Here is a 15,993-nt window from a genome sequence, read left to right on the forward strand (position 1 = left end):
GGTTCCTCCTCCACTTGAAGAGACCGTATACGGCGCAATACTCTTCTCTTCGCACTGCCACTCTCGGGATCTGTAACGCCGGCAAATGAGACAGACGATCGATCATTCTTTCTTCCTGGGTTCGAGAGCGATTTAATCGTTGCCCATATGTACTTGTGTGTTGAAATGTTGGCTGTCGAGGTTGGCTATTAGCATTTCAGAGGGCTTCGTATGTATTTCATCTGGGTCCCCCTCCAGATTTTTTACAAATATTCAAAAGCAATTTTGTAAGATTTTTTTCCGCTGGCTTAGGTTCGAACCAAGACTTATCGGTTTAACGACACATATATTAAAGACAGACGGTTATTTTTTTCAAAAATTAATTTGTATTCCTGATTAAGCAAAGCATTATTCCAAAAAATATACCCGAATTATAGCAGATCAATATGTGAAAACCCATGTTAGAGAAAAAATAGGCGGCAAGTTAAAGGCGGTAATTGTACATCATTGGCAGAATTCCGTATACAAAATATTAATATTTTTTATATAATTGATATATTTACATCCAAAACCATATAATAAAAAAAAACTAAAGGCAGGGTAAAAAATATTGAGTTTTAGGTTTATTTTTTTACTAATGTAAACATTTGTATTTAATACGTATCACTTGGTCCATTCTCTGTATGTTTTTTTATTATTATTTTTTTTTTTGGTATTCCAGGTGAAATGAGAGAATAAATGGCTGCATTTCAAATCCCTAAATATTGGCTAATGTTGATGTTCTAACATTAAATGGAAATTAAAAAAAATGTGTGTACGACACGACACAACGACGCCAGCAGCAGCAAAAAGCCTATTTAATGCACGCATTTTTAGATATATAAATATAAAAAATATATTTATAAGGATAAATATCGTTTTTGGTGGTGGTGGGGATGCAATGATTTAGAGAATCGGGTTCGATAACCTTTCGGAACCTATAAAAATCCACGTTTCCAGCACTTTGGGACCTTAAAAACTACCAGGACCTTTGAAAATCCACCCTTCTAGAACTTCGAGACCTTCCAGAATTATTAGAATCCTTGAAAACCTAGGCTTTTAGAACTTCCCGACCTTGAATACTATCAGGACCTTTAAAAACCCATATTTCTATCACTTAGGGACCTTAAAAACCATCAGGACCTTTGAAATCCCAGGCTTTTAAAACTTCGGAACCTTGAAAAGCTATCGGAACCTTTAAAAATCCACGTTTCTAGAACTTCGAGACCTTCAAAACTATCAGAATCTTTGAAAATCCACGCTTCTAGAACTTCGGGAACTTCAAGAATTATTAGGAACCTCGAAATCCCAGGCTTTTAGAACTTCGGAACCTTGAAAAGCTATCGGAACCTTTAAAAATCCACATTTCTAGCACTTCAGAATCTTAAAAACTACCGAGTTTCTAGCCCTCCAGGACCTTGAAAACCTATCGGAACGTTTAAAAATCCACTTTTCTAGCACTTCGGGACCTTAAAAACTATCACGACCTTTGAAAATCGACGTTTCTAGAACTTCGGGACCTTCAAGAATTATTAGAAACCTCGAAAACCCAGGGTTTTTTAACATCGGGACCTTCAAAAATTATTAAAACCCTTGGAAGGCTACGTTTCTAGAAATTTGGGGCCTTTGAAAAACTATCAGAACCTTTGGAAATCGACGTTTCTAGAACATCGGGACCTTGAAACCCTACGCTTTTATAACTTCAGGACCTTGAAAAGCTATTGGTACCTTTAACAATCCACATTTAGACCTTCGGGACCTTCAAGAATTATTAGAACCCTTGAAACCCCAGGCTTTTAGAACTTCAGGACCTTGAAAAGCTATTAGGGCCTTAGAAAATCACGCTTTTAGAACTTGAAGACCTTGAAAATTATCAGGAGCTCTGAAAATCCACGCTTCTAGAATTTCAGGACCATTGAAAATCGACGTTTCTAGAGCATCGGGACCTTGAAAACCCTTGAAAATCGACGTTTTTAGAACATTGGGACCTTGAAAAACTATTAGGGCCTTAGAAAATCACGCTTTTAGAACTTGAGGACCTTGAAAATTATCAGGACCTTTGAAAATCCACGCTTCTGGAATTTCAGGACATTGAAAAACTATCAGGACAATTGAAAATCGACGTTTCTAGAGCATCGGGACCTTGAAACCCCACGCTTTTAGAACTTCGGGACTTTGAAAACTATCAGGACCTTGAAAAACTAACAGGACCATTGAAAAACGACGTTTCTAGAAAATCGGACCTTAAAAACTCGCAGTTTTAGAACTTCGGTGCCTTCAAAACTATCAGGACTGTTCAAAATCAACGCTTCTAGAACTTCATCGACCTCGAAAAACTATCAGGACCATTGAAATCGACGTTTCTAGAACATTGGGACCTAGAAAACCCACGCTTTTAGAACTTCGTGACCTTTAAAACTATCAGACCGCTCAAAATTAACTCTTCTAGAACTTCAGGGACCTTGAAAAACTTTGAATATCGACGTTTCTATAGCTTCGGGCCTTGAAAACCTACGTTTCTAGAATTTCGGGACTTTGAAAAACTATCAGGATCATTGAAAATCGACGTTTTAAAATTTCCGGACCTTGATAAACTATCAGGACCCTTAAAAATCTATGTTTCTAGAACTTCGTGACCTTGCAACCATCAGGACCTTTGAAAACGCACGCTTCTAGCACTTCAAGGCCTTTGAAAATTCACGTTTCTAGAACTTAAGGACCTTGAAATTATCTGGACCTTAAAAAAATCATGCTTCTAGAAATTCAGAACCTGTAAAAAACTATCAGGACCTTATAAAATTCACGCTTCTACCGCCGATTTTCCGGAAATTCCGGTTTTTCCAAAAATATATTTTTTTCATAAATCTCATTGCATCCCCTTATGCAAAATGTGCACCACGATATTTATCTGTCTGTATGTAGATGTATATATATACGTTATTAAATACAATAGATGTTTGCAAAATAAAAAAAATGGTTTTAAAAACTATAGCCATACCTTGAAGCATAATAAAGTCTGGGGCATGCACATATTGTTTCCAAAGCACCGCCTTACCTTCGTTGAGACGTGTATATCATCGTCTTCGGTATCATCACCGGCATCATCATTTCGGCCACAACTACCACCACCGAGGACGGTCATGGGTACATTATCGAAGCTATTGTTTTGATAGCGTAACGGCATTGCCGAGGAATGCGACGATGTGGTGGATGATGACGATTGGACATTCATGGCTGACGACGAAAACTGACTAGTTGCTGTGGTGGAGGATGATGATTGTGGTGGTGGTAGTGACATAGGTGCTGGCGTTATGGGTAATGGTGGAGGACACACCACTTCTTCCTCAAATGAGGTTTCAGCATAGAAGATTTTATCGCCGCCACCACCACTCGAATTGACATTATTAGAGGTGGTGCCGGATGCGGCCGGGTTAGTATTATTGGTGGAATTATTTAAAGCATTCAGCGAGGAAAAGGAATCATAGGCTGTCAGCATGGCTGCTGGAAAAAAAAGAACAGAAAAAAATAAATTAGAATGTAACCAAAACGTGATTGTAGGTACTTACCCGAACTCCTCTGTATATCCTTTAGGCCTTTTTCAATATTAATACCCATCGTCGAACTCGATCTGGAACGATCTTGACACTCTTCGGGCAACTGATAACAGTATAACTCCTTGGCTGCCGTTGGTCGGATTTTCTCTTCATCTGGGAATATATGACGTATTTGGGAGTTCCATACCTCACAGATTAACATGAAATTGGGATTTAGATACGACAGCGAGGCCAGTTTGCGTTTTAAATCGAAATATTTACATTCGGAATTTAAACGTAGACCGTATTTGATTGGCACCGAACCATCGAGAAGGATGACTGGAAGGAAAGATGAAAAACAAAATTCATGATTATACCCACGTCAATATTTCTAGAACTTCGGGACCTTCAAAAATTAATAGAACCCTTGAAAACCTAGGTTTTTAGAACTTCGGAACCTTGAACACTATCAGGACCTTTGAAAATCCATACTTCTAGAACTTCGAAAATCGACGTTTCCAGAAGGTCTTAAAAACAATTAAGACCTATGAAAATCGACGTTTCTAGAGCATCGGGACCTTGAAAAACTGTCGGAACTATTGAAAATCGACGTTTTTAGAACTTCGGGGCCCTGCTTAAAAGCATATCCGGACCTTTTAAAATCCACCATTTAAGTAATTTAAGACATCGATAAACTATCATAACGTTTAAAAATGCACGTTTCTATCACTTCAGGACCTTGAAAATATATCAAAACCTTTGAAAATCCCGGCTTCCGACGCTTCGAGGCCATGAAACATTATCAGGAACTTTTAAAATCAACTCTTCTAAGTCTTTAGAACCTTAAAAACCTTTAACACTTCAGGACAGATCAGGACCTTTGAATATCCGCGCTATCCGAACCTTTGAAAATACTCGCTTCTAGCTCTTACGGACCCTGAAAAACTATACGGACCTTCGAAAATCTACTATTCTAGCAATTCAGGACCCAAAAAAACTATCAGAACCTTTTGCAAATCCACATTTGGAGCACTTCAGGACCTTAAAGTACTATCAGAACCTTTGAAAATCCAGGTTTTAACCTTTCAGGACCTTGTTTGGAGCACTTCAGGACCTTGAAAAATTATCGGAACCACTTCGGAACCTTGAAAATGTATCAGGACCCTTGGAAATCAATGCTTCAAGTACTTCGAAACTTTGAAAATCCACGTTTGGTGCACTTGTGAACCTTGACAATTTTTCAGGACCTTTGAAATGCACATTTATAGCACTTTAGGACTTTGGAAAACTATCAGGACCTTTGAAGATCCACATTTGGAGCACTTCTGATCCTTGAAAAATTTTCAGGAACTTTTTTCAAGACCTTAAAATCATATCAGAACCTTCGAAAATCCATGCCTTCAACTCTTCGGAATTTTTGGTCCCTGAGAAACTATTTACCGAATTATTCAATCCACAAAAATTGTTCAACTTACCCAACACTTCAAAATATATATAATTCTCGACGGGCAGCGGCAGACTTAGCAAACTGAATGGATCGAAACGCACCGATTCCCGGCCGCAACACATACAGCTAACTTTCGATTTCAATTGACCATAGAAGAGATCAATAATTATCGATTGATTGCGGGCATGATGTTGTGACCATGCTTCGGCGGCAACAATTTTATCCGGCCGACCATTGGAATCTTTCAGTTCACTATAGGGTTTCTCCATGACACGATTTAAATCTTCATGCAGGGCGTCCAGCAGCCACTCGAGCAATTCTTGAGAATCATGCTGACCACCACCCGCAAATTGGGGTGCATATTTAGTCACACAAAATCGTAGTTTTAGAGGTGCCACAGATCGCGTGGTGGCACTCCAAACCTCCTTCAACAGTTCACCATAACGTGTGGCTAAATGTCCGCGCGTTCCCAATTTATTGGTTGTGTTCAGCTCAAATAAATGCATATTTTGACGAAAATATTGAGCCAGGGGCTGAGTATTGAAGAGGACCTGCAGCGAGGCATTCATGAAACAGGTATTTCCCAAATTGTGTAGGCCACAGGCACCGGGTGCCTGTACCGACATAATGGAGGTGCGTGTTAAACGGCGATCATTAATGGAAGATCCTCCGGACTGGGTTAGGCTAAGGGAGCCCAATTCTTCGGGCCATGTCTGATCTTTGTTGCGAATTTCCAGCAGAATTTGATCATTATCCTTGATCATTAACTCCTTCAGCGTCATGCTGTCCTCTTCGAGTAGTATGGCACTGTTCTCTATATTACCCGAAGGTATATGCCATAAACGAATATCATCGGGCCGCAAGCGTAGCTGTTCACAGAGGAAGGCTGCGACTTTTTGCACTGTGGCCAAGCGACTAAAGGCGGCCGTGTAGGCTAAGTAACGCTTGGGTGGTTGTAGGACATTTGGCGAGGAAATAGCTGCAAATCCTCCACCTGAGGCAATTACACCATAACTACCTGGAAAAATCGAAATCGAAGTAAGATCAATAAAATTCAGTCGTTTCGAACAATTCTCTTTTACTCACTTGTCATGGCTCCCCAATTGTTGGCCATTTGCTGCTGTTGTTGTTGCTGCTGCTGCGGTACAATTTGATGTAGGAGAATCCTCAAATTTAGGGGATATAATTCCAATTCCACCTGATTTGAATTAGGTGGCTGTATAACTTGCCTTGGCAATGGCAGGTTGTCACCATACCAACGATTCAAAGCCTTCCACAGGGATTTCGGGACCAATTCAAAATTATGATTTTGTACCAATGGCGTGTCACGCTTCAAATGACCCCCCTCACCGGTTAGGGTGCGTACATTTTTATAGGGATTGGGTGTAACAAGATTGGTATTATCAATGGGACCGGGTCGTGCACCCATTTGACGACAGGATGAGATGCCACTGCTGGATGAGCCTGGAAGATAAGATGGAGATAAAAATATTTTGAAAATTTATGGAAAAAAATGAAAATATTTTGAAAAAAATATTAAAAACATTTTGGGAAAATATAGAAAATTTTTTGAAAAAATATGGAAATTTTAAAAAAGAAAATATTGAAAAAATTTTTAAAAAATATTGAAAATATTTTGAAAACATATAGAAAATATTTTGAAAACAAATTGAAAATACTTTGAAAAAAATATTGAAAATAATTTGAAAAAATATTAAAAAAAAAATATTAAAAATAATTTGAAAAAATATGAAAATATTTAGAAAAAATTTTGAAAATTTTTTGAAAAAATATAGAAAATATTTTGAAAAATATAGAAAATAGTTTCGAAAAAATATTGAAAATATTTTGAAAAAATATTGAAAATTTAAAAAAAATATATGACCATATTTTGAAAAAAAATTTGAAAATATTTAAAAAAAAATATTGAAAATATTTTGAAAATTATTTTAAAAAATATAGAAATTTTAAATATTTAAAATAAGGAAAATATTTTGTAAAAATTAAAAATATTTAAAAAAAATATAGAAAATATTTAAAAAAAAAAAATATATAGAAAATATCTTGAAAAAATATTGAAAATATTTTGAAATAATATAGAAAATATTTTGAAAAAATATTTAAAATATTTTGAAAAAAATTAGAAAATATTTTTGAAAAAATATGAAAAATTTTTTGAAAAAATATGAAAATTTTTTTGAAAAATTATGGAAAAATTTTTAAAAATAAATGGATTTTTTTTGGAAAAATGTGGAAAATTTTTAAAATTTTTTGAAAAAAAAAAATAATATTGACTTACCTAAACTACAATTATCTGCCGTTAAAGTACCGCCGCCGATGCTCAATTCACCACAACCCGCCACCGAATCCAAAGAATTTGTATTGAAACTTTCATCACAGACGACAGCTTCATCGATGCCGGAAAACGATGTCCGTTGATATGTGCCAGTCGTTGTGTTTTTGCAATATTCACATGGAACGGTATTGTTGGTGACATAATGTAACCACTGTAGCCACCAATCACGTGATATTAAATTCCAAAATTGTCCAACGGTATATTTACGTTTCTCTTCGCGATCAAGCCAACCGCGAACTGGATGAAAAAGAAGCAGATTTCAATGATTTTTTTAAATAAAAATAAGAATATTCTCTCCTACCAATATCATGTTCCATATGGCGACACTGTGGCCACAGACCGAAAACAATATGACACACTTCAAATATCAAATCCAAAAATGGTTGTAGCAATTTTAAGCTACTCTCCACATTCCACATCATAAAGTCTTCGGCGGTTAGGGTGATGGTTAAATTAGCCAATTGTTGGGAATCCTAAAAATACAAAAATAAAAAAACTGTATTTCTGGAAGAGAGTTTTTGGATATCTTTCCCTACCATTGTCGAATTGCTTGTAGCTCCAACACCACTTTCCTTTTGACTCGACGTAAAATTGACAATGTCCCTTAAAGCTTCCTGTTTGGTTATATCTTTGTACATATTCACATTGCGATTCTCTTTGGCCACATACAGCAGAACATTGATCATTTGTAGCGTTTCGGCATGATTCAGCACGCCATCACTGTCCACATCGAATATTTTAAAACAAACTGTAATGAAAAATCAAAAAATTAGCAAAATTTGTGAAGATCTACAAAAATTTATGCTTTATACTTACATCTTGTTCTCTCTACGCTGGGTCCTCGGCAGGCGGCACTGACACCACAACACAGCTCCTTGAAATCAATGTGAGCATCACGATTCTCATCGAAGGCATTGAACAGACCCTGCAGAGCATTTTTTGGTATTGGTGGACTTAGTAGCGGTCCCAGAAATTGTAAATCTAATTGACCATTGGGTGAGGAATTTTTCAAACGCCAAAATTCTTTTTCCAAATCGACAATGTCCTGGAAAATAAAAATTAAAAAAATGTGAGTGTTATAGATAATAATAATAGTGCTATAGATTTGAAAATTCGAAAAATAATATTTAAAAAAAATTTTATAAATTTAAAAAAGCGGAAAATCGAGAGCCCTTATATGGGAGCTACCCTGAAATGTGGACCAATATTGATAATTTTTGCTAGGGTGATTTGCTATCCAATGAGAACCCAAATACTTCATTACATACAAATCGCATAAAGAACGTGTCTAAAATCTTCAAAATTCCGAAATTTGGGTGTACCGTTATAAGGGGGGCTACGCTGAAATTTGAACCAATATTGATCATTTTTGGTTGGAAGATTTGCCAACCAAAGAGAACCCAAAATATCAAATTACATCCAATTCGAATGAAAAATATGACAAATTTTCTGAAAATTGAGGTTGAGGTTATATGCGGGCTACCCTGAAACTTAGGTCAATATTACTAATTTTTGGTAGGAAGATTTACCAACCAAACAGAGCCCAAAATATCGAAGAGCATGTCTAAAAGAGCATGAAGAGCATGTCTAAAATCCTCAAAATACGAAATATTCGGAGAACCATTATATGGGGTCTACCCTGAAACTTAGGTCCACATCGATAATTTTTGGTAGGAAGATTTGCTAACCAATGAGAATCCAAGATATCAAAAAAGAGGCAATTCGGTTGAAAAATATGCCAAAAATTCAGAAAATTGAGGTTACTGTTTTTAGGGTTCTAACCTGAAACTTGGGTCCACATTGATAATTTTTGGTAGGAAGATTTACCAACCAAAGAGAACCCAAAATACCAAATAACATGCAATTCGCTTGAAGAAAATTCGAAGAACCCTTTAATGAGGGTTACCCTGCAACTTAGGTCAAAATTGCTAATTTTGGTAGGAAGATTTACCAACCAAAGAGAACACAAAATATGAAATTACATCCAAATCGCTTGAAGAGTATGTCTGAAATCCTCAAAATACGTAATATTCGGAAACCCCTTATATGGGAGCTACCCTGCAACTTAGGTCAATATTGCTCATTTTTTCTAGGGTGATTTGCTACCCAATTAGTTTCCAAAAATGGCAATTTGTTTGAAAAATTTGTCCAATATATACTGAAAATTGAGGCTATAGGCCTAATATGGGGGCTACCCTGAAACTTGGGCCCATATCGATAAAATTTAATATTCAATCTAAAATACTAAATTACAGTCAATTTGTAATCCTTTTTCTTTGATTACGATTCTGCATGATTTTTCCATTACCCTTCACCCTTAATTACCCCTCTGAATTTAAAAACAAAGAAGTCCTTTGTCTTCGTTTTGGTCCTTTGTGCCAAACAAAGGCATCCTTTGCGTTACTAAACAAAGACAAATTAATCCCCAAATGTTTGTGAATGTCATGCGCCTACATACCTTCTCCTCCAAATGTGTTACACCGGCCAAACTTTGATAGAATGTCGGTGTCTCCAATTCCGATGTTAGCGATATACAATTATCGGATAGCAGCCATTTGGAGAGGACCGTTGAGGTGCGATTTTTCAACAGCCATGCTTGGAATTGTTCGAAATTAATGCGATCTGTTTGAGGGGAAAATAACGATGCACTTTCATAGGGTAATAAATTAAGGGCTTTGGTGAAATCTGATTTTAAGATATAGGTGCCGTTATCATTGCAATATAAGTTCCAAAGGAATCTGAAAAAGGAAAAAAAAAACAGTTTAATTTTTTATGAAAATTAAAAAAAAAACAGTTACTTACCTTGTTTTCTCCTCCTCTGTGCCCTTGGTTATCAAAACCAAACCGCATAGTAAATCCTTAAAGGAGATACCTTTGGCTGTACCGCCACAGGCGGTGTATAGCAGATCGGTTACATTTGCCGGTACACCCTCAAATAGGACATCCTGTTGAAAGGCATTGCGACTCAAATAGAAACGTCCAACACCGGCGGATTTTTTAAAGGCCTCTTTAAGGCGTCTTAATTCCGATTCAGAGACTATAAAAGAAAAAAAAAATAATAATTAATAAAAAATGGAAACATTAATCAATTATTAATGTGACATAATTTTTTTTGTTTAATTCGAACACACACAATCATGATTAAAATCATTATTTCTTATTAAATAAACAAATAATTCCAATAATAGGTTGTTCGAAAATGTTGTTAATTTTTAAGTCCCATGGAGGCTCACTATGTTATTCTTTTCGGAATAATGATTCACTTTTCTTTTGTTGTTGTTTTCTTTTTTTCGAAATCTTATCTATCGCCGAACACCTTATGTAGCAGCATATACCCCTACCTACCTACCTACTTATTGACATAAGCAGCGTGTATTGTTAATTTGATTTTTGTTTTTATAAATTTATTGTTGGCTTGCGCCTCTATCTAAATATAAATTTTGTTGTTGTTGCTTTTGTTGCTATTATTGAAATCCTCAAAAAGCGGAAAATTCGGAGAACCTTTATGTTGGAGCTACCCTGAAACTTAAGCCAATATTGCCAATTTTTGCTAGGGCGATTTGCTACCCATTGAGAACCCAAAATACCAAATTACATACAATTCGCATAAAGAACGTGCCTCAAATCCTCAAAATACGCAATATTCGGAGAACCATTATATGGGAACTACCCTGAAATTTGGACATATGTTGCTAATTTTTGGTAGGAAGATTTACCAACCAAAGAGAATCCGAAATACCAAATTACATCCAATTCGTTTGAAGAACGTGTCTGAAATCCTCAAATTACAGAATATTCGAAGAAACCTTATATGGGAGCTACCCTGAATTTGGACCAATATTGCTAATTTTTGTAAGAAGATTTACCAACCAAAGACAACACAAAATACCAAATTACATACAATTCGCTTAAAGAGTGTGTCTGAAATCCTCAAATTACGTAATATTCGGAGAACCATATATGGGAGCTACCCTGAAACTTAGGTTAATATTGCTAATTTTTGCTAGGGTAATTTGCTACCCAATGAAAACATAAAATACCAAATTGCATACAATTCACATAAATAACGTTCCTGAAATCCTCAAATTACGGGATATTCAGAGAACCCTTATATGGGAGCTACCCTGAAACTCGGACCAATATTGCTAATTTTTGCTAGGGAGAACCCAAAATACCAAATTACATCCAAATCGCTTGAAGAGTGTGTCTGAAATTCCCAAAATACGAAATATTCGGAAAACCCTTATATGGGAGCTACTCTGAAACTTGGGCCAATATTGCTAATTTTTGCTAAGGAGATTTGCTACCCAATGAGAACCCAAAATATCAAACTACATACAATTCGCATTAAGAACGTCCCTGAAATCCTCAAATAAATATTTGGAGAACACTTCTATGGGAGCTACCCTGAAATTTGGACCAAAATTCGTGCAAATCAAAAGATATATAGAGACTTTGGTCCTCCATTTCTATTAAATCGGACGAAAATATATATGGGAGCTATATCTAAATCTGAACCGATTTTCTCAAAGCTTAGCAGACATCATTCTAGACTCAATTCCGTACGCTATGCCAAATTTTGTTTCAATCGGACAAATATTGGGAGTTTGGTGCACCATTTACATAAAATCTGACGAAACCATATATGGTAGGTATATCTAAATTTGAACCGATTTTCACGAAACTTAACACACATCATTAAAGACTTAATTCAGTACGCTATGTCAAATTTCGTGCAAATCAAAAGATATATAGGGGGTTTGGTGCATGATTTACATAAAATCGGAGGAAAATATATATGGTAGGTATATCTAAATTTGAACCGATTTTCACGAAACTTAGCAGACATCATTCTAGGTTTATTTCAGTACGCTATGTCACATTTCGTGCAAATCAAAATATATATAGGGACTTTGATGCCACATTTACATAAAATCAGACGAAGATATATATGGGAACTATATCTAAATCTGAACCAAGGGTTAAGTATAGAAATTGGTTCGATTAATTTATTTTCTCCTAGAAAGTTTTGGATAAAACGTTTTCTTATAAAAAAAGTTTCGGATACGATTTTTTCATATAAAAAATGTTTCGGATAATTCTTTTCCTATAAAAATGCTTCGGATAAGATTTTTTCACATAGAAAATGGTTCGGATAAAATATTTTCTCATATCAAATGTTTCGGATAAGATTTTTTCATATAGAAAAAATCAGATATTCGGAGATTTATGATTTTTTCATATAGAAAAAATCAGATATTCGGAGATTTATATAGGATATAGGAGATTATTATTTATTATAGGAGATTATTATTTATTATAGGAGATTTACGTAGGATATTTCGGAGATTCGGATAAAATATTTTCTCATAGAATACGTTTCGGATAAATTTTTTCATATAGAAAATGGTTCTGATAAAATATTTTCGCATAGAAAAAGTTTCGGATAAGATATTTTCATGGTTCGGATAAAATATATTCTTATAGAAAACGTTTCAGATAAAATATATTCTTATAGAAAAAGTTTCGGATAAAATATTTTCTCATAGAAAACGTTTCAGAACGTTTCTTATAGAAGATGGTTCGGATAAAATTTTCTCTCATAGAAAAAGTTTCGGATAAACTGTTTTCATATAGAAAATGGTTCGGATAAAATATTTTCGCATAGAAAATGTTTCGGATAAATTTTTTTCATATAGGTTAGGTTAGGTTTGGGGATGAGCAGTCAGTGATTTGATTGAGCAAGCAATTGCTAGATCTGTAGATTGAGATCCCCTAATTCATTACCCATGATGCTTTTTCATTACCCATGATGTCACGGTGTCCTGGTACCCAACACAGCCGATAGATGTAAGTGAGTGTTTCCTAAACGGCTCTACACTCGAGGATGACCTTAGATTTGATATTACAGGATTTGGTGACTTTAAGAGCCGCCTGACTATCCACAAAGTTAGTCACCGGTTCAACGATATTTGCATCCAGACTTTTTATCAATTTCGCTGCCTTCCAAATAGGGCCGATTTCAGTATGGAAAATACTACAGTTTCTATTCATCTTGTAGGTAAGCTCAAGGACTAGCCTTTTACAGTAGACGCCAGCACTGAACCTCCGTCCATCTTGGATCCGTCTGTATAAAAAGCCAGACCGTCCAGAGGATAGTTGCTACGGTTACAGTCGTCTCTACTAGGGATAACGACGTCTATATTGTCAAATCTCAGGACTGGTGATCCATAGTCGCTTAGTTTTACGCGTTGGTCCAATGTCAAACCTAGTTTGTTCAGGATACATCCACGCCCGTAGCTACAATTTCGCCGTAAATTTTGTTCATGCAGCCTTATGGCACTATGCGCTGGCTGCCCTTAATGCTGAGACGCAGAGGCCTCAAGTTGAGCATTGCGTTCAGAGCTGCTTGTGGGGTGCTTCTCGCGGCTCCAGTTATTAGAATCGAGGCGGCTCTTTGTACTTTGTTTAGTTTGCCGGCACTAGTTTGGTGGAAGTGATTAAGGCGTAAGAAGTGCCACCAAATAAGAGAACCGTAGGAATGGATGGGCCTTACCACCGTGTTATACCAGTGTATAGTCGACTCCTTATCTCCAGGTAGAGAGACTTGATGAGAAAGAATGATAGGCTAATGGGCCTATAGTCCATTGGTGCTGAGTGGCTTACATTCCACTTTAGAAATGTAAGTAACCTTTACCTCGTTCCATAGACCCGGAACGCACGAGAGAGTAAAGCACTCCGTATAGATCGATCTTCTCAAGGATCAGATATATACATAGCGAGGCAAATTGAAGCATCGCCGTGTGATTTCATCTGGTCCTGTTGATTTATATGTTTTGAATGTGTTGACTGTCAGGCGTATCGTTGACGGTATCCACATCTTTGCAACCTGGGTAATGGGTTTCTGCTAGGAGGTTAAGTGTTTCCCAATGTATTTCGGATCCTTGGATAGTAATCTTCGAAACGTAGCAGCGTCTATCGCCTCACAGAAATGTATACGTATGGGTTTTCCCAAAAACAAAACTAGTAAGGAAAGTAGTAAAGTCGGACGGAGCCGACTATATGATACCCTTCACCACTTTGGGTATATTCAACAGATAAATCCTCGTCGCATTTTTAAAGGACCAGTGAAATGAAATTGGATCCATAAACATGTCATTCTGTAATTCCTTACGCTGTGCCAAATTTCGTGCAAACCGAAATATATTAAGGGACTTTGGTACAACATTTACCTTAAATCGGACGAAAATATATATAGGAGCTATATCTAAATCTGAACCGATTTAGATGAAACTTAACACACATCATTCTAGACCTAATACATTACGCTGTGCCATATTTCGTGCTAATCGAAAGATTTTAAGGGACTTTGGTGCACCATTTACATTAAATCGGACGAAAGTATATATGGGAGCTACACATATCTAAATCTGCACCGATTTTCAGGAAACTTAACACACCTCATTCTAGGCCTAATTAATTACGCTGTGCCAAATTTCGTGCAAAACGAAAGATATATAGGGACTTTGGTGCACCATTTCCATTTAATAGGACGAAAATATATATGGGAGCTATATCTAAATCTGAACCGATTTTTCCCAATTTCAGTAGGGTTCGTCATTGGGCCATATAATTGACCTATGCCAAATTTCCTCCAAATCGGAACATAAATGCGACCTCTACTTTGTTCTCCAAAAATACATGGACGGACGGACAAACGGACATGCATATTCTCAAAAGAAACCATGTGTCTATCTCGTTTCCTTTTGCCTGTTACGAACATATGCACAAAGACATAATACCCTGTACCACAGTGTGGTGAAGAGTATATACATATATATAAGTGGTATCAGGACACCTAGATCTAATATGTGGTAAAAATTTCAAAATGATTCTCGAACTGGACCTAAACTTCACTTGTTCCCACACACACCCATACCTGATCCCTTCTACAGTTGTTTAAACATTTGTCGATCTATTTGTTCGCCTCTATATAAAAATACACTAAAGAACAAAAGCAAAAACAACAAAAACAAATTAACTAAAATCTATCATAGTAATCTAAAGAAATTGAAATGGACGAAGAAAAAAAGATTACGAAAACAATAACAAAAACAATGTGTGAAAAAATTAAAAGAAAAAAATAATAAATCCAAAAACAACAAAATTCAATGATAAAACAAAAATAAAGAACTCAACTCTCTTCTTCTTCTTAATTTTTTTCGAACGAAGTCGTCTGTCCCTTCTCTCTGGCCCAATAAGGCAAAATAACCCATTTCATTGACCCCCTTTTCATTGTGCCTGGCTTCGCCCTCTCTCACACACACACACTCCAGTTATTGCTGTTGTTGTTCGTTCACACACTACTCTCAATAGCACCCAAAAGACACCCAATAATCTAATTGTCAGGCGGACATTGCAAAAGAAAGCCAAATACTCCCTCCTCCCACCTGTCTTCATGCCTATAAATCCCCTAAAAGGGAGGGGGACTACAACAACAAACCAAATAATTAGCAAAGTCTGTCTTTTGTTTTCTTTTCTTTGTTTCTTGTTTTTTGTACTTCATTTTTTCCACTTACCTCTTTTGACAGCATCTTCATAGCTAATGCAAGTCTGTTTTGATTCCTTTGCACCCATTC

General features: G+C 36.2%; 1 protein-coding gene across 1 annotated transcript in view; it reads right to left on the reverse strand.

Annotated features, from left to right (window-relative positions):
• Positions 1-15,993, reverse strand: part of LOC133327087 (ubiquitin carboxyl-terminal hydrolase 32) — a 28,867-nt gene extending 12,874 nt beyond the window's left edge. The window contains exons 1-11 of the mRNA XM_061535667.1: positions 15,934-15,993; positions 10,157-10,391; positions 9,813-10,092; positions 8,171-8,399; positions 7,918-8,102; positions 7,656-7,827; positions 7,298-7,591; positions 6,085-6,462; positions 5,027-6,016; positions 3,585-3,890; positions 3,017-3,519 (exon numbers count right to left, since the gene is read on the reverse strand). Of these exons, the coding sequence (XP_061391651.1) occupies positions 3,017-3,519; positions 3,585-3,890; positions 5,027-6,016; positions 6,085-6,462; positions 7,298-7,591; positions 7,656-7,827; positions 7,918-8,102; positions 8,171-8,399; positions 9,813-10,092; positions 10,157-10,391; positions 15,934-15,991 (3,630 nt within the window). The 5' untranslated portion in view covers positions 15,992-15,993. The remainder of the gene's footprint in view (positions 1-3,016; positions 3,520-3,584; positions 3,891-5,026; positions 6,017-6,084; positions 6,463-7,297; positions 7,592-7,655; positions 7,828-7,917; positions 8,103-8,170; positions 8,400-9,812; positions 10,093-10,156; positions 10,392-15,933) is intronic.

Source organism: Musca vetustissima, unplaced genomic scaffold (assembly GCF_032173495.1).
Source record: "Musca vetustissima isolate MV318-11 ecotype Yass unplaced genomic scaffold, APGP_CSIRO_Mvet_v1 utg28485, whole genome shotgun sequence".
NCBI lineage: Eukaryota > Metazoa > Arthropoda > Insecta > Diptera > Muscidae > Musca > Musca vetustissima.